This window comes from Merops nubicus, unplaced genomic scaffold, assembly GCF_000691845.1.
Source record: "Merops nubicus isolate BGI_N331 unplaced genomic scaffold, ASM69184v1 scaffold18109, whole genome shotgun sequence".
Taxonomy (NCBI): domain Eukaryota; kingdom Metazoa; phylum Chordata; class Aves; order Coraciiformes; family Meropidae; genus Merops; species Merops nubicus.
In genome coordinates, this window is record NW_008630373.1 from 1 (window position 1) to 22,909 (window position 22,909).

Here is a 22,909-nt window from a genome sequence, read left to right on the forward strand (position 1 = left end):
GAGCCGGGGGAGGGGCCCCGGGCCGCGGCCGTAGCGGGGATGGAGCTGGCAGGAACCGCTACGCCGAGCACGGGGCTCCTCAGCGGGGGAAAGGTGCCTTTTCTGGCACGCCTCTGCCCGTTTCGGAACTGAGCAGTTACCAGGTAAACGCGGTGTGTCGATGATGTTACTATATATACAAGATGATTCACAAGCGGTTATGACTCAGCACGTTGGCAGCAGAGGTATGTAAATTGGGGATGTTCTAGAAGCCCTGTGTAATGTGTCTGAAATCCTTGCTGCCTTCCTGTGGAGTTTCTCTTTTTTTTTTATCTGTCCTGTATGCTGGTTAAACCCCTGTTAATTCAGAGTTTCCGTTCTCCACGCTCATAATACGACCTGATCACATGCAGAATCATAGATAGTTTCCAACGGTATGGTTGTCGGCTTCACCCTTTGAGTCCTGAGTTTGTTTTCCTAGCGATTCTGCTTGTGTTGATGAACAAAGTAAATGCAAATTATCCCCAGTTAGCTAAGAGAATGTAAACCGTTAACAAAACTCTGATATATTAAAGTACAGTGAAGCCACATCATGCTCATTCCTAAATGTGCTTTAAAAGCCTTGTGAAAAATGGGCAACTCACTAAGAACCAGTGCAGACAGTATGTGCAGTGTGTGTATTTTTAGATTATTCCTCCTCACTTGACATGGTCATCATAAATTTATGAAGAAAGAATTTTTAGGAGACTTTTCCTAGACAGTAGGCTAGTTAATATGTCAGTAATCTGACTTGCTTAATTCTATTGTCATCATTATTATCCTTATTGTGTACTGCTGACTTTGGTACTTGTTTTCTAAAGCCTTAGGGTTTAGTGCAGTTATTCTCACATTTTTTGGGACCTTCCCTTCTGAGACAACGCTTGATGGTTTCTGGATTTGGAGGTAGAGAGGATGGCCTGAAAATTAAGCATGTGTAAAACTGTACTAATTGGCAGTTGCATTTATTTTGGCAGAAGTCTTCTCACTGCTTTTATCTACAGAGAACACAGCATCATACTGGTTTGCTGACTCTGGTTGCCCAAAACTCAGGTGCTGGGTCCCTGTTCCCCAGGATGTCTGTCAGCACGGCCACTTGGATGGGGGTGAAGGGCTCCAGGCCAGGTTGTTTGAGAGTAAAGAAATAAATTTGCATCTAATAATGCAAGCATAAAATAAGTACATTGAACTGCCCTGGCTGTGATTTGGGGAAAGCTGGGGAAGTTTGAAAGTAGGTGACCCTCTTGGGAGGGCTAGGAGTAGACCCCCTGGTAGCTTTAGCTGTATCACAGTCAGATACCCTTTTGACCCTTAAATAAGCTGCTGAGTCCACTGACCTTTCAGGAGAACAATAGCTTTTCTTGGACTTCTGTGTAGATTTCCTTGACTAAAGGTAACTTTTGAAGTCTTAAGTGCATAAAATTATAGTTAAATTTCTGTTTGATGGAGTTCAGCTTCAGTAAGGCACTCTGGTTTGCCTGGAGAGGTGCAAGAGTTTCTGGGCTCGTGGGCTGAGCAGGGGTTTAAATAAGTGCTACAGCTTTGTGTGGGACTTGGAGCTCTCGTCGAGCATTCTTCTGTCAAGTGGGTTTCATTCTTCTATTTTAAGTCTTGATAGTTTCATCAGTCTACATCAGGGGCTTAGAGAAGGTGGCAGATGTCTTTCAAAAAAACACTAGTACAGTTTAAATGGAGGCAGAAATGTGCCTGCTGTAAGCAGCTGATAGTCTGAGTGTGTCTGAGTCGTCTGGCCGTGCTGCTCTTGATATCCTTTCCATCTGATTTTTCTACCTGTGCACCTTCAGGGTTCAAAGTTACTTCATATCTTGTCTCTAAACATCCTTTTTTGGATGCCTGCCCAGCCACCTGGTTCTCCTCTGCCTTCTTTCCTGAGCACCCTGCGCAGCTGCTGATTGCACCCCGTTACCTTGGGATTTCTTTGTTGTCAGCTTTGACTTTGGTTATGTAGGCCAGCCTCTCTCTCTGTCATCTCCCAGTAAGTGCACACAGGTTGGCTACTTCTTGGTAGCTGTTCTCTCCACAGTCTTTACTACTTCCCCTCTGCATTGTGAGAGAGTCCAGAAAAATATTTGAAAAAGCATTGAGGTGTCAGGTTAGGACTGAGAACTGCATTTTACCCACTACATTTTGGAGCTGCCATGGATTCCTGGAGTGGAATTCATGGATTACCTTGCTCACTGCAAGGTAATATTAAATACTTATGGTTTAGGTGTTTTTAAAAAAGCATTATTTTCTGAAGGAAATTAAAACACTGCAGAGGTACCACTATTTAAATTCTAGAGCTACTGCAGTAAGTTACATAGTGTGCTGCAAGTAAAACTACATACTTCTAGAATCTGTGCTGCCTATTCCCTTTACTGCCAGCTACTGCATCTGGGTCATATCTGGGCTGGGAAACCTGTTTTCCAGTGGTGAGACAGACCATTTTTTTTTCAGTAGAACTGATTTGCATTTCTGTTTGGCAAGTAAACCAGAACTTTCAGTGCTTCTTCCTCTGATGGTAGAGGAAGAGGCAATAGGGAAAATGTGGTGCAGAAGGGACGCTGGAAAACTTGCCAGTGAATAATGAAGAAAATGCAAAAAGAAAGTAGTGAGATAAATGTGGGCTGAGTAAACTAGGAATCTTAGTGGGCTACAAGAAATCAAGAAACTTAGCTTCTCTAATCTAGGGCCTATCCAGCTTGATAAGCTTGTAGGAAAATGCTGTGTCTTTTCCCTGTAGGAGCACTTGTAAAATGGTGATTGTCTGAAAAGTGAGTGTGCCTGGGTAACCCCTGAGTGACTGAGGTGTGGGGCTCTCCAGAGTGGGTCTTACCCAGTAAGATTCTGAGGGTGACTTTAGTTTTGACAAATACATGAGCAGTGAAGAACTGCTTCAATTGTAAAGCTCAAAACTGAAAACGAGTGCTGAAGGATGACAGTGCAGATGGGGCTTCCATCAGCCCAGGGGAGGTCTTGGAGGCTGCCATCCCACTGATACCAGCTCTTAAGTCAGACTTAGGGTTTTATGCTCACTGCAGAGTTTTAAGCTTATTCTGCTGCCTTCTTGCTGGTTTGTGCAACCAAGTATATCTGATGAGACTCCAGGTCCTGAAAATAGTCAACAGAAGTCCACATCTTGTCTTAGTTGCCTGTTGGATTTTACATCAATTTGTCCATAGCTTGAGCAGTAATTTGGATCGATAGATCTGGATGGTGAACTACACCCTAAAAAGCATGAAGCTGCCAATTATCTTACTGAAACCTGTGTTGAGAGCTATTGATACTGTTGGACAATGATTTTGCATGTTAGGGTGGATCAGTGGCCACACTGCAGGGATGAGTGTGCCTCTGGGTCGCAGGAGCTGAGGCGTGCTCCTCCCGCGGAGCTGCTCAACCTCCCTCTCCCCGCAGGGGCGGCCTCAGCAACATGCTGTTCCAGTGCTCGCTGCCCGAGGGCGTGGGGACGGTCGCCGACGAGCCGCGGAAGGTTCTGCTGCGCCTGTACGGGGCCATCCTGCAGATGGTGAGTCCCTGGGGGGCTTGGGGCGCGGGGGGGTCTGTGCCTGGCTGCAGGGGGCTTGGAGATCTCGGTTTGTGGCACACCGCGGGTGTGCGCTGCCTTGTCCCGCTGGGAGTGTCTAGTGATAGTGGGGTAAAGAGCTTAAAGCAGTTCTCGTGATAGCTTGTGGTTGCCTAGAACTTACACTCCTCTCCATACAGATCCTGGCTGGTGTGTGTCAGCTGGAGGCTCATTTGCTGTCCATTTGATCAGTAATGTTTTCTTTATGGTGTTAAGTTTGAACTGTGGTGTTTCAGAAAAGTGATTAGTTTGCTTCTGCACAGTATGTGGAACTTTGGCATAACTAGTAAGATTGCAAGAGACTAAACTGCTTCATTTTAATCTTGGTAGCACTTGGGGATCTTGGAGATAAGTTGAAGGCTTTGTCAAACTCGTACAGTGCTCAAGCATTGTATTAGGTCGTTATTGTGTTGCTGGAAAATTTGATCTGTAGTGTTAGAACAAAAATGGAGCACAAACATCGATACTGTACAGCCACCTCATTCCAAAACATGCTCTCCTAAACCTGTGATATGCAGCTGGCATAAAAGCTTAACCAGATGCTTGTCAAACTCTTCTAATGTTACTTTTTTTTATTTGGTTAGTAAAATGTAAATACCATTGAAATTTGTCAAACCTTAAGAGAAGTGGTTGGCAAGTCTGTTTCAAATTATGAAGCTTAAAATGGAGACCATTTTGTGCAGATGACCTCTCTAAAGCTCAGAGGCTGTTCCTGCAGGGCTGCACAGCAGATCTTCTGCACACCTCTGCCAGACACCTGATTATATTGTAAATAAAAAATCATAACCTAAGTGTTGAACCTTACAAAAAAAAATTTCAGCTTCATAAAATTACATTTGGGCGTTGGCAATTGTTTGCCTTACAGAGTCTGGTTTGATTATCCATTCATTTGATGTTTTCCAGTGCTTGGTCACTTGCTTTGAATAACTGATCCGATATACGCAGGAGATTGTTCCTGAAATTCCAGCCCATTCTTCCTGCTTCTGCTGCCTTGACCCAGCTTACTATTAAAAAAAATCTCACTGGATACAATTATTTAACTGCCTTTAAAACATTCCTTTATTATCCTACGTGAGGTATTAACTTTCCTGTGGTAGCAGACTTTACCAGAAAAATGTGAAAGATTCCAGTGGTTTGAAGAGGCATGAAATGCTCAGCTACACCACTGTGTGTTGGGAAAGTGAGACTGCTAACCAAGAAAAGCATGGAGAAGTTACCTCAAACTTAATTAGCCTTTCCTTTAGTCTAAAAAGCCAAAAGCAAAGTGAAAAAAAACAGTGGTGAGGGACTTTGTTTTCAAAGTGACCCTTGGGGTTGATGCTAAGGATTTTTTCAGAATTATTAATGGCTTTAATGTAACACTGAGTTAATGTGTGGAAGGCTTGAGTAGGAACATGGGCTGTAAAACTGCTGTAGTGGTAGAACTTCGGTTGCCCAAGAGCTGTGAGGAAATGTGACCTTTCCTTCATATTTCAAAGGAAAAGTAGACTAGAATTTGGTTGCCCTCCTCTTCCCTCAGGGTTTTTTTTAGCTTGCCTTTTCTGTGCCCCTATCCACTGAAGAAATCAAAGTAAAAATTTTTGGGCTCTAAAATCAGAACTAATTTGGTTTGAAAATTGAAAGTGTGTTCATAACTTTCTAACCTTTCTACTCTTGGTGTTGAAGGATCTTTTGAGATGTCTAACTTCCTTTATTTCCATAGTGGCAGTGAAATGACTGCTCTTGTTGGTGCAGTTCACTAAAGGTTAAGTAAGCAGAGAAAGTCCCAAGGTAAAACTTTCAGATTGCATTGAGGTTCACAATTTCTGTCAACAAACATTTGTCTCTTCCAGCCCCCCTACCTTAAATGCAAGTTAAAATATAAGCAAACTGTTTTATTGGGGTATTTTGAAAACCTCACTTAGGATTCTTAACAGATTTCTGGGTGGCATAAGCAGAATGTTACAAGCAGCCTGTTAAGAGGGAGCAATTTGGTATTTTTAGTGATGTTGCTTAAGTTTAAAGCCCTGCAGAAATTAAGGGATGCTGCTTAAGTTGAGTTTTGAGGCCTTTAAAGTCATGACTTAATTCTCAATGACTTAACTAACTGCCACTGGGTATTAGTAGTTATCACCTGTTTGTTTGAGCCTTTGTAGCATGTTTTAACTCTTGTCCAGTTTACTTCCTGTTGAAATTGGAGCACAAACCAGAGATGATATCAGCTCTTCTTACTCCTCACTGTCAGTGCTGTGGATCTACAGCAATCCACTGCAAATTTTTGTACGTATAGAAGATGAGTTTAAGTTAAAATTTTGAGTGGAAGCAAAAATAGATACCTGATACTAACTTAAGAAGGAATGATACTGGCACCAGAATTCTTTAAGCCACCTGCTAAAGGAACTTCTTTCAGTTTGAAAATAGCCCCAGTTTGCTTATTATGAATCTTGGAAGACACAAATGTCAGTACATGAAACTCATCCAGTATATAAACCATGCCAGTTGGCTGAAGCTGCCGCACAGGGGAGGCTTTGTGCCTGCCTCTGTCATAGCTGATACGTTGAAGCCAATTTTTTGTGTGCATGACTGTTTTGGGGGGAGCTGGGGGGAGATGAACTGAGCTGGCTCGGCCATCGTTAGGAATGGCCGCACTGGCATGGATGTTTACAAATCAAGGACTTCTCTTGAGTATATCCTTGAGCAGAACTTTTTTTTAAGACAAGTATTTGTGCTTGTGACAGGTTAAAATACTAACCACATTAAAACTCAAATGTTTGAGGCACAATGCAGATATGCTCTATGTTGAAAAAAGGAAAGTGTCTTACTCTGCTTCACTTATTCTTGCTCCAGCTTAGTTACTAAATTTCAAGGGGAGCACTGAAAGTAAAACTTCCTCATGATAAAACATCTTTAAATATTGGCTATATCAGCATTAAAACAAAAGATTCTCACCAATATGCCATTTAATATCCAGACTTTAAGACTGGATTTCATATGCAGCTTACTTTAGTGTTTCTGCTTAAATTTGGAACGTCCAAAACTCCCCATGTCTTAGAAATGCCAATAGGATTTCAACATAAGATAGCATCAACCAAAAAAAAAAATCTCAAATGAAGGTGAATTTCTTTGAAGTTCACGTGTCCAAAGATAACTGGGGATTGATTCCCATTCCTTTACACATGTCAAAAGAACCTTGAACTCTTTATTCACTGGGGCTCTTACTTTGCAACAGCCAAACCAAAATCTTGTCTATAAATGAGGAAAAATGACCCAGTGTCCCCAGTGTTCCTCTCTGGTCTCTCAGTTCCTATGTGAGCAGACACAAGAGGTATAAATGGTTGCCACAATTCTGTGGTAGATCTTTTTCCATACCTGCCTTGCTGCCTTTTATTTTTTGTAACTAAATAAAATGCAGACTGCTGTGTAACTGTAATGATCAACGTCCTCTGTGGTTGTTGGTGTCCATGTCTGTTTGTAGCATGGAGTAACTACAAACCCCTGGCACTGGCAGACGGCTTGACAGAAACCAAGCACCTCTTAGGGGGATGTGTTTGTGTTGGGTGGCGTTAAGGGTGCTGGGGGGTAATGTTCCACTTTAGTTGTATATGCATGTGTTCTCTGCTGCAGGCTTGCCCATGCGATCGTGCCTAGAGCACTCTGGTTTCCAGGTGACAGACACGATTCACGGTATAGTATGAGATCTCTGAAGTTGGAGCATTCTCTACAGCTTTCGTTTTCTTTAGTGTACTGGATTTCATTGTTTAAAATTAAGGCTTAAGTAGCACCAGCTACTGTCTGTGCATCTGAATGTTTACAGCAATAACAAAATACCAAAGTAGTGCCCCTTCCTTTCCTCTGCTCCCTCATAAGAGAATGGTAACTTGACACGAAGAGGATTAGAGATGTCTTGGTGGCTCTTGTAGCGCTTGAACTGGGAGTTACTCCTTACCTGCTAGATTCTAGGACTTCAGCCAAGCAGCATCAGTCCCTCCAGGTCTGGCAGGGATCAGTGATCAACAGCAGATCCTCAGACGCAGAATTAGTCATTGCTCAATCTAAAACTGTGTTCCCATGTCCTGAAGCTCAAACAGATGTCTTCCAACAGCTTCTAGAGTTAAGAAAAGTTTCCCCTGCGCTTAGAGGCTGCCTGCAACATCTCAGGCAGTTCACTGTGTTGTTGTAATTCCTTGGGACTTGAATTTCTAGGGATTTGTCCAAATCAAAGTACTGCAATATTGCAGTACTTTAAAGTCTGGAAAACTACTAAAGCTGAGTAAACTCAGAAAAGTGGGGAGTTACAATGCAGGATTTTAACTTGTGGGTAGAGATAAAGGTTGTTTGGGGAAAAAACATTGCATGTTCCTCCTCTAGGCAGAATTCTGCCAAGTGCTTTTTGGGCTTTTGATGGAGAGCTCATCTCCCAGCTATAAGAGAATAAGTTTGGGGCATTAGGGAGGAAATTAACTCAAGCTTGTGTTAAACAGCCAGACATATAAATGCTGTCTGGTCATCTTCTGAAGACAGTCCAGATCCTGTGCAGTGTCTCACATTTTAGGACTTTCATCTTCCTCCTGAGTTTCCTGCCTTAAAAATCACTTTACACACTCACAGGGTAGGCTCTGTAACCACTTCTGTTGTCCCTGTGCCCACAGCTGCCCTCCCTTACTGAACTGCCATGAGCTTCCTTAACCTGTGTGGAGGATAAACCTTCCCATAGGAAGAGAAGCAGTGAACAAATATTTAAAGAAATCTTAAAGATAGAGAACACACAGCCATTGCTAGTGGGTATTTCTTCCCACTAATGATTAGAAACCTCCAGCAGTTACTCAGTTGTTCTCCCACTTGGGTAACTGAAGTCTCCTCGTTCCTGTCCAGGTAAATAGCTCCCAGAACTGGACATCAGTTGAAGTGGGGTGTAGAGTTTATGGACAAACTGAAGTTTTGATTGCTTCAGCCAAGAACACATGAGCTAAATATGTAGATCAAATACCCCCTCGTAGGTGTTTCACTTTGCACCACTGTTCTCCTGGGCGGCTGAGCAGTCGGAGGACAGTCGAGTCCTCCCACTTTAACATCTCGTAAGCTTGTGTTACGTGACATTGTGTCCTGCTTGCTTCAGCCTCGACCACGTCTGCTTGGGACTTGCCTAGTTGTAGGCTGAGTACATGGCCACTTGTGAAGACTGATCCTCTCCAAGCTCCCATTCATGTGTGCAAGTCATTTACAGATGACTGTGTGTTCATTCTCTTCTGGATGCCAAGGCTCCGTGCTGAGGGAACAGAAAAGAGGAAGGGATGCCGCAGAAGTCTCCTTTTCTGATGACTCTGCAGGACACATCTGTAACTGTCTCTTGCTAATGGCTCAGCAGATGCCATTAGGCTCCTCCAACACTAATTTGAGGTGGACTCTTAGAACTGGCTAGCTCTTTATACAGTATGACTTCTGGAGAGCAGATGCCAGTTCAGGTTCTAGGGAAAAGCCTAATCTTCTGATGAACTGAACCATTCTGAGAGCACCATTAATCAGGAAAGACTCCTGGATGGTGAGTAACTTTCTGACTGTTCACAAAAAAAATCTGTAAGATGCAAGAGTTGTATTGATGCTTATTCAGAGAAGCCTTTTGTAAATGACTTTAATGCTATTGAGTAGTTATGCATTTCATGTTAGTTGAATGTTTTGACTTTCTTAATTTCCTTGAAAGGAATATAAACTAATAGTTTTCATACTGTCTTGTTTTAAACTTATTACCCTAGTGGAATGGGAGGTACTTGCTGAAAGACCATTGATTCATGTTAACTATACTTCTTCTGTAGCTTCTGAAACACTGTACCTGCATAGCTCGTGTAAGTCATTAGCTTGTTGTGTTGTACTGAAGGCAGCTGGTGTTGCTTAACTGTGTTCCACTGAGTCCATATTTCCACCCTTGTTCTGGACATGCTAGAGCTCTGGAACAGAAAGGTATGCACATGGGTATCAGCAGATGGCTTTGCTCAGAAGGTGGAGATGCAGGCTGCCTCTATAGGCCTCTAAAGCTAGGCTGGTTTAAACAGTCAGCGGTGGAGCTGCAGCATAAACAGCAGCCTGTTACTGACTCCAGGCAAATATTTGCTTTCTCGTCTCCTTACCTTCAAGCCCTTTAAAGGACAAGGGTTTTATTACATCTTGAATTTTAAATGTGCAGCTCTATTAAAAGCATGTGCCATTGAGGGTTCAGTTGCTGTGGGTATGGTTTGATGCTCTGGAACTGCTTTATAATGACTCTTAACAATCCTTGCATGGTACATTATGCATGGAGTTTGTTAAAGTTTTGCTAGTATGCTGCAGTTCTGAGATATTCTTTAGCTTACATGGATGGTTCATTTGAAGAAAAATCTTGGATTTGTGTGGCCAGTAGTACATTAGAATTTAAACCTAGAGAGCATTCTGTAAACTGGGAAACTCTAGTCAAAGAAATCTGGAGAATAAGGTAACAGAAAACAGCAAGTGCTTTGCAAACTTCATAATGTGCCTCTTCTAATCTTTAAGGCTTTTATTCAGTCTCTGTAATGTGTCTCTTAAGACATTTAGCTGCAAGAAGAGAATAGTTCCAGATGTTGTGCAGAGGGATTTAATATTCTCTTAGCTAAAAACATTCCTCTAAGCTTATGATACCCTAAAATCTTATTTTGAAATACTGGGAAACAATAAAACTGTACCTGAAAATCTGCTCTGATGCTATTTACAGGAGTGGCTTTGTTTCAGTGGCACATCCTTTTGAAAGACTTTGGAGTTGTTGGAATAGTGTGGTGGTCAGAGCTGAGGTGGATACTAGTGCTGTAGCTGTCAGACCAAGACAGTGTTGGGGCCTCTAGTTAATTGTAGCTGGCACTTCTACTCCCTTTGTTCTGGTGGTTGCAGTTTAATGATGTTAAATTTCATCTTCTCATTGTGTTTGCTTCTTCTCATTCATAGAGGTCCTGTAATAAAGGAGAGTCTGTACAGTCTCAGAAGGAAAATGACTTGCAAGTGAGTAATTAAGTTTGCTTATTTCACAGAATTTTATAGGTGATAGAGAAATGTGGTGAACCTGCTTGTTCTAAACCAGTAGTTACGACAGCTGGTGTCTGGGCTGCTGCTAGAACCTGTGAAGAGTAATGAAATCTGTTTGCTCATAGGATTAACATCATGTGTGTCTACAAAGTTTGGAAAGATTTAAGCATTCCGTATTAGCAAGAAACACCCAGCCCCCCAGTTCCACCCTAAATGGGTTCTTATTTCTCATGTTGATTTCAGTACTGCTCTTTCTAGTGCTAGGCTCTTTTGTCGTTGGAGGAGGAAGGTCAATACCCTGCTCTGCCTCATCCTGACTTTATAATACACTGAACTCTTCTGAGGAAGGTGCATGGAGCTGGAGAGAAATCCTTCCTGACAATGCAGCTTCTGGCTAGCATTGTGCTTGGACCATCAGTGGTCTGCAGACTGGAGAGTTCCTGCATTTTGAACCTTTCCTGCTCACACAGCATAGTCTGGAGCTGGCTGTGGTTTTTCATAACGTCCTCTGGACAGAATCTGGCCGTTCAGATTCCTGCCCTGGCAGTATTTTTTCCAGCAGGGGGTAACTCTGCAGCACATTAGGCAGATGCCTTGCTGAGGCCCTGTCCCTTCCCAGCTCTGGGCAGGCCTGGCAGTGCCTGGGGGAGCCCCGTGCTGCTGTTTCTGCCTCGTGGGAATCCATCCCGAGCACTTCAGGCGTGTTTGTTTTTTCTAGGGAGTTGAAACTGGCTCTAAAAGTTTTGTTGCCGAATGACTGCTTTTGAAGTTCTGTTGAACTTTCAGTTCAGTTTCCTGGAAGAACTTCAATCAGTTGAACCAGGAGTGAACTGAGAGGTGTACTGGTTTGATTCCTTAGAATTCTTCTGAGATGGAAAATGGAGGTGGCTTGATTTCCCTCCCAAACCCTAATCCAAGAAAAAAAGTCCCTGAAGTTACAAAAGAAAACAAAAATACAAACAAGCCCCACCCTGGTAGAAGCAGCTCACAGAAGGTTTGTGATGCAGGAAGCAAGGCTTTGAACTTCAGAACTGTCCTGTTTTGTGACCTGAAAATGGTGATTTGATGCTGGTAGATTCTGCTGTTGATCATGTAATGCTGAAACTTCACTGTTGGATCAGTGTACTTGGTTCTTGTCAGGATAGATTTGTTAATTTTCTGGAGTCTAGGGAAAAACTGTAGGTGGGTTTGCTCAGAGGAGCTAATGTCATCCTTTGGAGAGAAGAAAAACCTCTGGGTAATCCCCAGATGTTTTGGATCACTAGCAAAAGCATTGTACCTGTTCTGAGCTGCCTGGTGTTGGACAGCTGACTAGAGGTGGGCTGGTTGTCTGTCAGTGCATGAGGTCCTTAAACAGGAATTATCTGTTTTACCTTGGTTGTGCTATACTTAGGAGTAATTTTCCTGAAAAATGTTACTATTTCATATGTTTCATAGGGACATTTTGTGGAAGGAAGAATAAAGCAGAGTCTTCAGTTCCAGCTGAGGTGTAGAAAGGGTTTTGTTCTTTCCTTGCCTGAATGGGAGTTGTGTACTGGAAAAGTCTTGTACAGACTGCTCATAACATAATTCCTAGCCTTGAAGTGCAACATTCAGCTGTGAGAATTCACTTCACAGTGTGAGTGGTCCCCAGAAGCTTGTTTTAAACACAAGTGCTCATGGTTACATCTGTTTGGGGCTGATGAAAATGGAGAGCTTCAGGCAACAGGTGGTTGTGTTGGCAGTGTAAGTGTACTGCAGAGTATTTGAAGGCATTGAGATACATCACTTGGTTACAGTGCTTGAGCCTTGGGAAGGGTCGTCAGGTGTCCATATACAGTGTGCTGTAGAGTTTTTGGATGTTGTCATTAGTTTAATTCCCACATGTAGGGAGACTTGGTAGGTCTATCAGCAGCTGTGAAGGAGAAGCCTTTGCACCTGAGATACAGAGATGTAGTACTGTTCAGAGCTCTCCTTGGGCACGTTCTCAAGTGACCATGTTGCTACAGCAGAGGAAGTTGGTTTGGTGCTCTCAACTTCTTTTGTCTTCTATGAGTCAGGCACTAGAGCATTCAAATCTGAATATTCTGACACTGCTGCTTTTAGCTAATATTTGCCTGTATTTTTCAGTCTTGAGTCAGATCTTTCATGGAAACTTGCAGCCATCCTTGTTCTCACTTCTAGCACAGGAATTTACAAAACTGCAGTCCTGTGGTTGTGGATTATCTGAAGGTTCTAAATTTTTAAGCCTATTTTAAAGGACTAGGGCTGGACAGACAAGTGGCAGAAGTCACCCAGGAGTGCACTGCTGAGTTATTGGAAATTTCACTGTCTTCTTGTTGCTTCTGATGCATTAAGGGACATCTTATTGAAGAGCATTCCTTTGGCACTTGATTTCCAAGTGTCAGAAGTTGTGTTTTCAGTAAGATGTGGAAACGAGGAACTGATGTCTTGATGGGAACAGCCAACAGGATTGCTGTCATCAGACTTTAAACCACCCTGCTGTTGTACCAGGCCCAGACAAAGTCAGTGTCTGCTAATAATGGAGTGAGGGCAGTGATGTGATTAAAATTACATGGTTTTGAAGCATTTGTTCTGCTTTGAGGAGCTGATGTGGAAACACAGTGGAGGACATAGATGCAATGCATTCATATGCAAATAGTCTTAAACTTGATATTATTTATTGCTCTTTTACTTTCTATTGAAGTTAATGCTTCAGAACATTATGTGAGTCTTTCCTACAGTTTGATATTAAATGCTAGAACTTCTTGAAGATGCCAGAATAATAAGTTGTGGGCCAGTAATGCAAAATAATTTATCAGTGCAACTGCCTGGAACATACTCAAGAGTGGAACTCATATAAAAAAAGTTATTTACTGTTAGAGACCCCAGTGACTACAGTAACACAAGACTGTAATCCAAAATATGAGAGCTTTATTGATTTTGTACTCTTAATTCTTGCCCTCTTAAGTGCCATGGGTCAGGCTTTGAGATGAGTTGCTCAAAAGCAGGCAGAGACTTAGACCTGCAGGGTTTGAGTACAGCTGGATTCTGGCTGACATTGCTGGAAGCAGTGATTCACACTGTGGCTTCTGTTTACATAAAGCTAATCTTACCCATCCAGAAAGCTATACTAAAGTGACTTTTAACTGAGGTTTTTGAGGTGTTTAATATTTCTGTTTTTAAACATAATAAAAAGCTGTCTGCTTGCAATGGCTATGGACTGAGCTTATTGATCCAAGGAAAAACCTTGAAGAAAAGTTATTGGAAGTTGAGGTGTTTGGAAGTAGAAAAGGAAGAATGTTTGCATCCACATACATGCTCCTTAGCAGGAATTTGAGTTCTCTCAAGAAGAAAGGAAGGCCTAAAATGTAACAGAAACAAATCTTAAGTCATTCTTCTACATGAATAATTGGTTTGCTCAGTAGCTCCCTTCATTCACTGGCATAGTTAAAATGTCCTTGTGTGAGGCAGCGTGTCAGAGTTTATTAAAACAGCCAAGGATAATATTTATAGTTCCTGGGCTGTGATTCAGTAGGATAAACTCCTTCAGGAAATGAATTTGCAGAGTTCCCACAGGTTAGGGAGGAGAGGGTGTTTTGGTTTTTGCATAGTTTTCCTTTGACCTGGCCCACCAACAGTACCTGTTAAATAATAAGACTTTCCTTCCCAGCTTTAAACTCAGAAGCAAAATATTTGTATCCCTCCCCTACTGACTGCAAGGTACTAGTTAAGAAACTTTGCTTAGTGAAATGCTTAATCTTCTTTTTAAAGCTAACCCTAAAATTTCTCACTTCATAGCAGTTGAGCTCGTGTGCACACAATTCATTTCCATGCCAGCACCAAGCAATGCTGTTTGTTTTCCCAGGGGGCAGAAGCCATGGTTCTGGAGAGTGTCATGTTTGCCATTCTGGCAGAGAGAGCCCTGGGCCCGAAGCTGTACGGGATCTTCCCCCAGGGCCGGCTGGAGGAGTTCATCCCTGTAAGTGCTGCTCTCACACTCCCTGGGGCCGGGGCAGCAGGGGTGTGGCAGTGGAAGCCTTGGCAGCCTGTAGTAATTGCTAGCTGTAATCTGATACAGTTAGTGGGTGTTGGAGAGCCCAATTATAGCTCTTGCCAGGGAGAGAGAGCTAAAAACTCTTCAGCTGTGGCACAGACTAATAAATGAAGATAAAAAGCCTGTTGGATACCAAACATAGCGTTGGAAGCTATGAAGTAACACTTGCCTTTAACAGCAACAAGAGCAGATGCTTTTGATGTTCTGAAATATTTATACCCAGTGTGCTTTGAAGATATTGTTAGTGTGGGATGTGATATTCCCCAGGTCTTGATCTGGAAGAGAATTAAGTCATAAGAAAGCTGGGCTGGCTAACTTGGCTCTGCCCAAACCAGCAATTCTGAGTTCATTTGTGATGGAAAGTGTATTGCTTGAGTAAAGCTAGTATTTAATACTGTGCTGTAGAGATTAATGCTGTTGTTTGTAATTAATCACACTTCTGTAATTAATTGGTTAACTATTTTGACAATACTGGATTTTATTACAGAGCAGGAAACTGAGTACTGAAGAACTGAGCTTACCTGACATATCTGCTGAAATAGCTGAGAAGATGGCTAGATTTCATGGCATGAAAATGCCATTTAATAAGGAACCTAAATGGCTGTTTGGAACAATGGAAAAGTAAGTTATACAATACTTTAAAGTATGGAAAAACGTGACCTGTTATAATTTTAAGCTGATTATTCTTCCTGAATGCCTGAGAGCACAAGCTCTCACTGTACTCTGAAACTGTTTCATAGTTACTTGAGGAACTTAAATTACCTTGAAAGATCAACTGGGTTTTTTTAAGCTTTTTTTATTTTAAAGGGTGTCTTAGTGTGGGCAGGCTAACATACCTCTGTCACAAGTGCTGTACTGTTGTCTCTATTTTTAACAGATATCTAAATCAAGTGCTGAGGATTAAATTTACCAGAGAATCCAGAACTAGAAAACTGAACAAACTCCTCAGTTACAATCTCCCCCAGGAAATGAAGAGCCTAAGGTAGGCTTATTTTGTCTACCACTGTCTTCCAGTTTGCACAGTTCCAGTATGAGCTTGTTTGAACACATTTTACAGTATATAATACCCTGTGTTTGTTTTACTTTACAAGTCAGGAATTGATTCTGGTTCTGTAACCAACCTGAGTCTCATATGACTACAAACTGATACTATCAGTTGCTGATCTGACTTGCTGATCCGTGGAGTCCACCTTCATTGTCCTATCTTGGGCTCCTAACTGAGAAAATAGTCTTCCTAGAAACAAATAATGCCTCAAGTTCTTACAACAAAAACCATTCTGTACTCAGAAGTGGAACTGAACTTAGTGATTTATTCCTTACAAGATCCCATGTTGCTGTTTTCTAGAGCTATGCTTGAGGCTACTTCATCACCAGTTGTATTCTGCCACAATGACTGTCAGGAAGGTAAGCTGCTAACATCTCCTGAGCTTGTTCAGTGCTGCATTGTCTCCTCTGGTCACTCCTGTGCTTTGAGAGGCTGTCATGCTCTCGAGGTGCTGACCTGGCAGCTGACCCCAGGCAGCAGCTTCTGCAGTCCTGGTGGGCAGCAGCTGCAGAGCAAAGTCTGTTGGCTTCAGCAACACTTCTGGCTAATGAAGAGAACATCTAGTGTCATAACTGGACTAAGCCAAGCATGCACAAGGATCTGTTCACACAGGTTAACTGATGGGAGCCTTGGGTGTCTTCTGTTAAAACCATACCTTTCTTAGTGGTCTGTGGGGTACTTGCACACTTTAGTCCTCTTAAAATAAAGATACTGGAAAAAGTATAGTGAAAATGAAAGCTAGTTTGACTTGGCCCTTCTCAGTTTGTCCTGCTAAGAAACATTAGGAAAATGTTATCCACCTTTTTTTTTTCAGTATGCTCTGAGTTGTTGAGAGGATAACATTTTCTGAGCCAGTTCTCTGAAGAGATGGAAAGGAGGCAGGGCTGGAGGTGCTGGGAATGCTGTGTCCCCTGTCTCCTGGGCAAGCTGGGCTGAGCTGGAAGGCTGTCATGCCAGGGCTGTATGCAGGGCTGCTTTGTTCCCAGGAGTCCCAGCCTCCTTAGCCAGGGCTGCCCTGGAGCACGGGCAGCAGGAGGGGCAAAGCCACTGATCTGGGGCCTGGAGAGCTCACCCAGTGGTGCTGGAGTTCCAGGTCTCACTGCTGGTGTGGCAGGGCATGTGGCACTGGAGGAGTCAGAGTGTGGTGGGGCTGGGACAAGCTTTGGAAATGGAATTTCCAAGGTGGGAGTAGAGGAGGGGCCCTAAACACTGTGTGCTCGTTCTGTTGGTGCAGGGGTATGGCATAGAGAGCAGATGTGCCTGTGGAGGAGATAAACAATTGCAGAGATTTAATTTACTCTAATTTACTAGTTGACACTTGGCAGAGGCAAACTTGATGCCTTTCAGATGGATTATAGTGAGAGTGAATTGACAGAGCAGTCTCCCTGTTGTAGATCTGTAGGTTCTGACATGGCAGAGCTCTCTGGCAGCTGCAGAGCCATTCCTGTCCCCAGGGCTGTGGTCCATGGCACTGCCATGCAGCATGAGAGGTGCTGCATAACTCAGTCCTCGGGCTGTGAGGGGAAGAACACAGTTCAGCAGGTGCTTCAAAGGCTGCAGGCAGTCACCTGAGCTGGCTGCAAGCAGAGCCCTGGGGGCAGACCCCTTGGGAGAGCAGATCCCCTCTGCCTGTACAGAGGAGAACCTGCTCTGGGCTTGGCAGGGGTCACGGCTCAGCTCAGCTCTGGCTGGCACACAGCAGGGCAGTGTGGCACCTCTGCCACCAAGCTGTGCCCATGGAGGGGTGACAGGGGCTCTCTGAGCAGCATTCTCTGGCATACTGTTACTGCTGTTCTGTCCTTTAACTGGCCTTTATTGAACTGGCTGTGATCTTGAAATTCTAGGCAATGTCTTGCTTCTGGAAGGGAGAGAGAATTCAGAAAACCAAAAGCTGATGCTCATTGACTTTGAATACAGCAGCTATAATTACAGGTAAATCACTTTTGTGTTCAGCAGCAAGGTGTTACTGTCCACGTGCTGCAGTGAGAGCAAGTACTGCACTGCTCATCTGTCTGTTCTTCTAGATGATCTTCAAGGTCCCTTCCAAACCAAATCATTCTATAATTCTAGTGACTTGTTTTGCCCTGCTAGAGGTGGACAGGGAATGTAGCTGGTGAAAACAGCTCTGGTCCTGGTGGTGCTGTGGGGTGTCAGTGCTGTTGGAGCTCCTTGGTTGTCCAGACTAGAGGGGCTGTTGGTGCACAAATAGCTCTTTGCTTGAATGTCAAAATTCCTTGCTGGTGTGGACTGAGGAGAGTGGTAGATGGTGTCTACAGATGTATGTAGGGTATGTTTGCTTTTGTGTTCAGAATCAGAGTCACTTCAGTTGGAAAAGACCTCCAAGATCAAGTCCAGCCACCAACCCTGCTCTACTGAATCCACCTCTAAACCCTATCCCCAAGCCCCACATCTGCATGGCTTTTAAACATGTCCAGAGCTGGTGACTCCACCACCTCCCTGGGCAGCCTCTTCCAACGCCTGACAGCCCTTTCAGAGAAAGGTCTTCCTAATGTCCAGGCTAAACCTCCCCTGGAGCAGCTTGAGGCCATTCCCTCTTTTTGTCACTAGTTATTTGTGAGAAGAGACCAGCCTTGGGATGGGCTGCATGCTCAATTATTGTAACTCTCTCCATTGGTATCAAAATTGGTAGAAGAGTTGAGTACTTAGAGGGTGGTGGAACACTGTCCCAGGCTGCCCAGAGAGGAGGTGGAGGCCCCATCCCTGGAGGCATTCCAGGTCAGGCTGGATGGGGCTCTGAGCAGCCTGCCCAAGCTGTGGATGTCCCTGCAGGGCAGTTGGACTGGATGACCTTTAGAGGTCAGTTCTGACCCAAAGCATTCTATTATTCTATGATTTTCATGTAGCTGGTAGCTTCCATTCTTAGCTGCCCATCTTCACTGATTGATGAGTAACTTAAAGCTGTGCTCTAGTCGTTGACTTCCTACCTCCTTTAGCAAAACTACAAGGTTACTTAGAACTTAATGCACTTTTAAACTTGATTTTAGTTTTGCTTAAGCAAAGACAGATTGCCAGTGTGCAAACATGGAGATACTGAGTCTTTGTCTCTTTTCCAGGGGATTCGACATTGGAAATCACTTCTGTGAATGGATGTATGATTACACATATGAGAAGTATCCCTTCTTCAAAGCTAGTTTTCTTAAATATCCTTCGAAGAAGCAACAGGTAGACACATAGGACATAATTAAATATCAGTGTCCAGCCTTCAATTCTTAAATATTTTCCAGTTCCATTTTGGCTTACTGTGTCCCAAGACCTTTCCTCAGTGACTTCCTTAAATATAATGCTTTCTGTAATCCTACTTTTGCTTTAAAAATCAGAGCACCTTCAAGAAAAGTTTAGTATGTGCCATGTAGCTATCCACGACAAAAAGTCCAGTAGTCATGGACTGCAGCTGTGGAATTAGTTGGCAGTAGCAAAACGTTGTCTCTTGTCCTAATATGGCTTTTCTTAAGCTAGACTTCTAAGCAATTAGTAGATTAATCTTAATGGTGAATCCAGCACTGTCAGTGTTTGGAAAAAAATATATTCTGATTTATTGAAAGGCCTGCCTAGTTCTGGGAAAAGCAAATACATTTTGAGACAGAGTTGTAACTGTTCTCTGCTTGCCTTTCAGCTTCATTTTATTTCCAGTTACCTGTCTGCATTCCATGATGGCTTTGAAAATCTGAGCAATGAAGAGAAGTCCAAACTAGAAGAAGAAGTGTTGATAGAAGTTAACAGGTAACTTGGCTTTCACAACTGTACCTTGAAACTTGCACTGTGATACCTGTACTTGTATGCTCAGAGGGTGGAGAAACTTCAGCCAGGAGAGATTAGAAGTTATTTTAATGTCCTACTTGAAGAAAAAGAGTGGGCTTCCCCAAACCAGGGAATACTGTTTGAGTGGGATATTGAGAGGGGGCTGTGACTTGGCTGGGCACTTCAGTAAACACAGCCTTGTGATTCCAGGTTTGCCCTTGCGTCGCACTTCTTCTGGGGCCTGTGGTCTATAATACAAGCAAAGATCTCATCCATTGAGTTTGGTTACCTGGTAAGTTACTGTAGTTTCATGTAACTAAACGTGTACCCTAACCTGTGCTACATCATCAGAAAGGAAATGGAGCAGAAGACAGTTGCTGCGAGAGGCTAAGCGAGTAACACTTTAAAACTTTATTAGTTTGAGCTCTTCCCTTAATGTAAAGAACATCTAAGATGGTGAAAGCTTGGGAGTCTTCCCTCTGCTACACAGAGAGCCTATAGCCTCATGTGCCAGGCCTGGCAGAGAAGCTCTTCTGCAGTCAGAGCCCTGTGCCCAGGGAGCTAGAAGGCAGGAGGGTGCAGTGGGGAGCTGAGTGCCTGACCTGTGGCGGCATCGACGGGCAGCTGCTTCTGCTGGAGCAACAGCCCACTGACTCCTGCTGCCTGTTCAGTGTACTCTAAAGTGAGGCAACTTCCAGGGACACTGGCTGTGCTGCAGGAAGTGTTGCAGAAGCTATCCTTAGTGAAATCCTTTCTAGTTCCTCCTTTCTGATGTGCTGGCAGTGCTAACCATGGTCAGAGTTTTAAATAAGATGGGAGGGAATTTTAAGAGGCCAGGACACCTCTGGAGAGATGATCCTTCCCAAGCAGAGCTAATTAATGCATTTTGCTGAGGGATTAGGGAGGTAACACAGTTAATACCTTCATTATGTTTCCCCATCCCCAGAAAAGACTCGGCTGCATTTTCTGTTGAGTGCTGACTGTCCCCTGTTTCCCCAGGAATACGCGTTATCCCGATTCGAAGCATACTTTGATCAGAAGAGGAAGCTGAAGGTCTGAATGTGGGAGCAGTGGCCTGATGGTTACTGTAGGAAGGGGGCAGCTGGACGGAACTTACACTGTGCTTAGGCTACTGTATCTCTAATGAAGGTGTCACTGATGGCAGTTCCTTGGAACACAGGTGTACAGGACTGAGGACTGTATACAAAGGACTTATTTACAGTTTCGTAAAGACTTGGAATGAGACTGGGAAGCAAAAGTAAAATACACCAGTGCAATATCTATAAATCTTTTCAATCTAGAAGGTGTTTTATATTCCAGGTGAAGCTTACAATTAAGTGTCACTACCACATGCATCAGAGCAAACAGTGTTACTGCCAGTAGGCTTTCTAGGGGTGTTGGTGTTACGGTTTGTTGTAAGCAGAACACCTGTGACAGGTGATTCATAGCAGACACTGCCTCTAAGGAGAAGGAAAAGCAAAGGAGACAACTGTTAAACTGTGAAGTAGGCTTCAAAATCTTACTGTGAGATTAGGCTCAACATGCCCCAGGAACACTATCTTCAGAGCTGCTGATCCTTTACACCACTTTAACCCTGAAGCAACTAAACACATTGAAGCAGTTTACTTCAAAGTGTTACCTACAGAGCCGTGAATGTTTCTCTTGAGCTGGTACGCCTGTGAAGTGTGAGTGAAATTTGAACTGGATGTTCTGAAGGAGTTTGTCTTGAACTGTTCATTCCATGTCCTTCAAGAACACACTTTAGCCCAGCCTGGTTGTCCACTAAAATGCTGTGGCCTGCACAGGGGGTTCTGTGGGCAGGCAGCACTGGGAAGAGTGCCTTGAATTGCTCTAGCAACTTCCCCAGGTAACTGGATTGGCATTGACAGTGCTTGTAACTGCAGCCCCTCTCTTGTGTTGCCACGGTATATGGCTGTGAGAAACAGTAGAGCCAAAGACTGTGGAGAACACTTCAGGAAATTGCTCTTCTGCCCATCCAATGCTTACGTGGCTTGGGAGGTGCTTCTCTTGCACCTTCAGTTCTCATGTTCCAGCAATCCAGTACAGTGGAGCGTCTTGTGGGGAACAATAACGTGTATATTGAAACCTGAGTATAATCTGTGTACATGTCATCTGAAGATTTCTTTAGATTTTTGGGAGCTTGTTTATTTTGAATGTTATTTGTTCGTGCTTTCTAACACTGTATTATGAATAAAACTTCTAAGTCTACCCTTTTTCACTTGTATAGCAAATACTGTTTCAAGCAGCTGAAAATGTGCAGCGTTTCATGTACTATATGGCATAACTTGTAAAAGCTGTCATTTTATTCTCTAGTATAGAGAATCAGTTTCCATACATTCAATTATTAATACTTTATAATAAATATAAAGCACTTAAAAACATCATAGTTGATATTAAGTCTTCATTATATCTGCAGGATAAAACAGACTGTTTCTGGCCTTCATTTGTGCTGGAAGTGCTCTTTTGCTTGCCTTCAAAGGCTGACTGAGCTGTAGGCTCAGTGTGGCTCAGCTTGCTTCTACTTCAATGGCTTTAGCATTTATTGCATAATTGAATATTCATTAGAAAACATGGGGAAGAAAGGTGTTTAAAGCAAGAGATGCAAAGTAGCCTGAAAATTAATTTATAAAGCTGTATATAATGAGAAAAGGTTTAAGCACTTCACTCTATCTGTCCTCTTACCCAAAACCAGAAGCTATCACCATATGGAGTTCTGGCACAGCAGGTGAAGGGGCTGTAGTATGAGGAGCCAGGTAAGCTCTAGCTAGTGGAGGCTTCATTTAATGGGTGGCTGCACCCAGTAAACCCAGTGGGGGTGAAAGGGGTGGAAGCAGTTTCTGGAACTTTGCAGCTCCCTGGAAAAGACTGCTAGGTAATGGGTGTCTTGATTTTTGAAGGAAGCCTTGTTTTGTGTTCCAAGGTGAAGTTCAAGTTCTCCAGAAGCCCATGAAGGCTGCTCTGCATTTTATGCTTCTCAGAACTGAAAAGGGAAGGAGGCTTGGCCACAGTAAAGGTTGTATCAGGGTGAAGCTCCTGGAGTTGAGATGGCTCTTGATGATGGTTCAGAGAGGAAATGAAGCCGTAAGGATCCCTGGCAAGACTGCTTCAGGGAAGTCCCAGCACTGCCACTGATCTCTGAGGGCAAGGGGAGGGAAAGGCCTGGAGGAGGGCAGAGGATGCTCCATCCTGTGCCTCACCTAACATGGGCTTGTTTAGTAGAGGGTGGGATTCCCCAGGTGTTGTGTGGTGGCTTAGAGGGGACACAGGCAAGTCAAAGCCACTGAGCAGAGAGCCAGGCTTAGTCTCTTCCTAGTAAGATTTTTTTTTCCAGATTTGCCTGTTAAGGGCACGTTCTTCAGGTTTTCTTTGACAAACTGGAGCCTAGTCCTCATGGTCACTGAATGTTACAGCTGACTTACCAAGTAAGTCCTGACCAAGCAGCTGT

The 22,909-nt window shown here is 43.4% G+C and overlaps 1 protein-coding gene across 1 annotated transcript; it reads left to right on the forward strand.

Moving 5' to 3' along the window:
* Window positions 1-3,429: 3,429 nt before the first annotated feature.
* Window positions 3,430-20,780, forward strand: CHKA (choline kinase alpha; the record flags this gene model as incomplete). The annotated part of the gene is made up of 11 exons (XM_008947282.1): window positions 3,430-3,541; window positions 10,526-10,579; window positions 14,451-14,564; window positions 15,127-15,260; window positions 15,517-15,621; window positions 15,985-16,043; window positions 17,529-17,616; window positions 18,759-18,867; window positions 19,319-19,425; window positions 19,654-19,735; window positions 20,443-20,780. Coding segments are annotated over 11 exons (1,024 nt in total), but the record flags the coding sequence as incomplete, so codon positions are not given.
* Window positions 20,781-22,909: the final 2,129 nt, after the last annotated feature.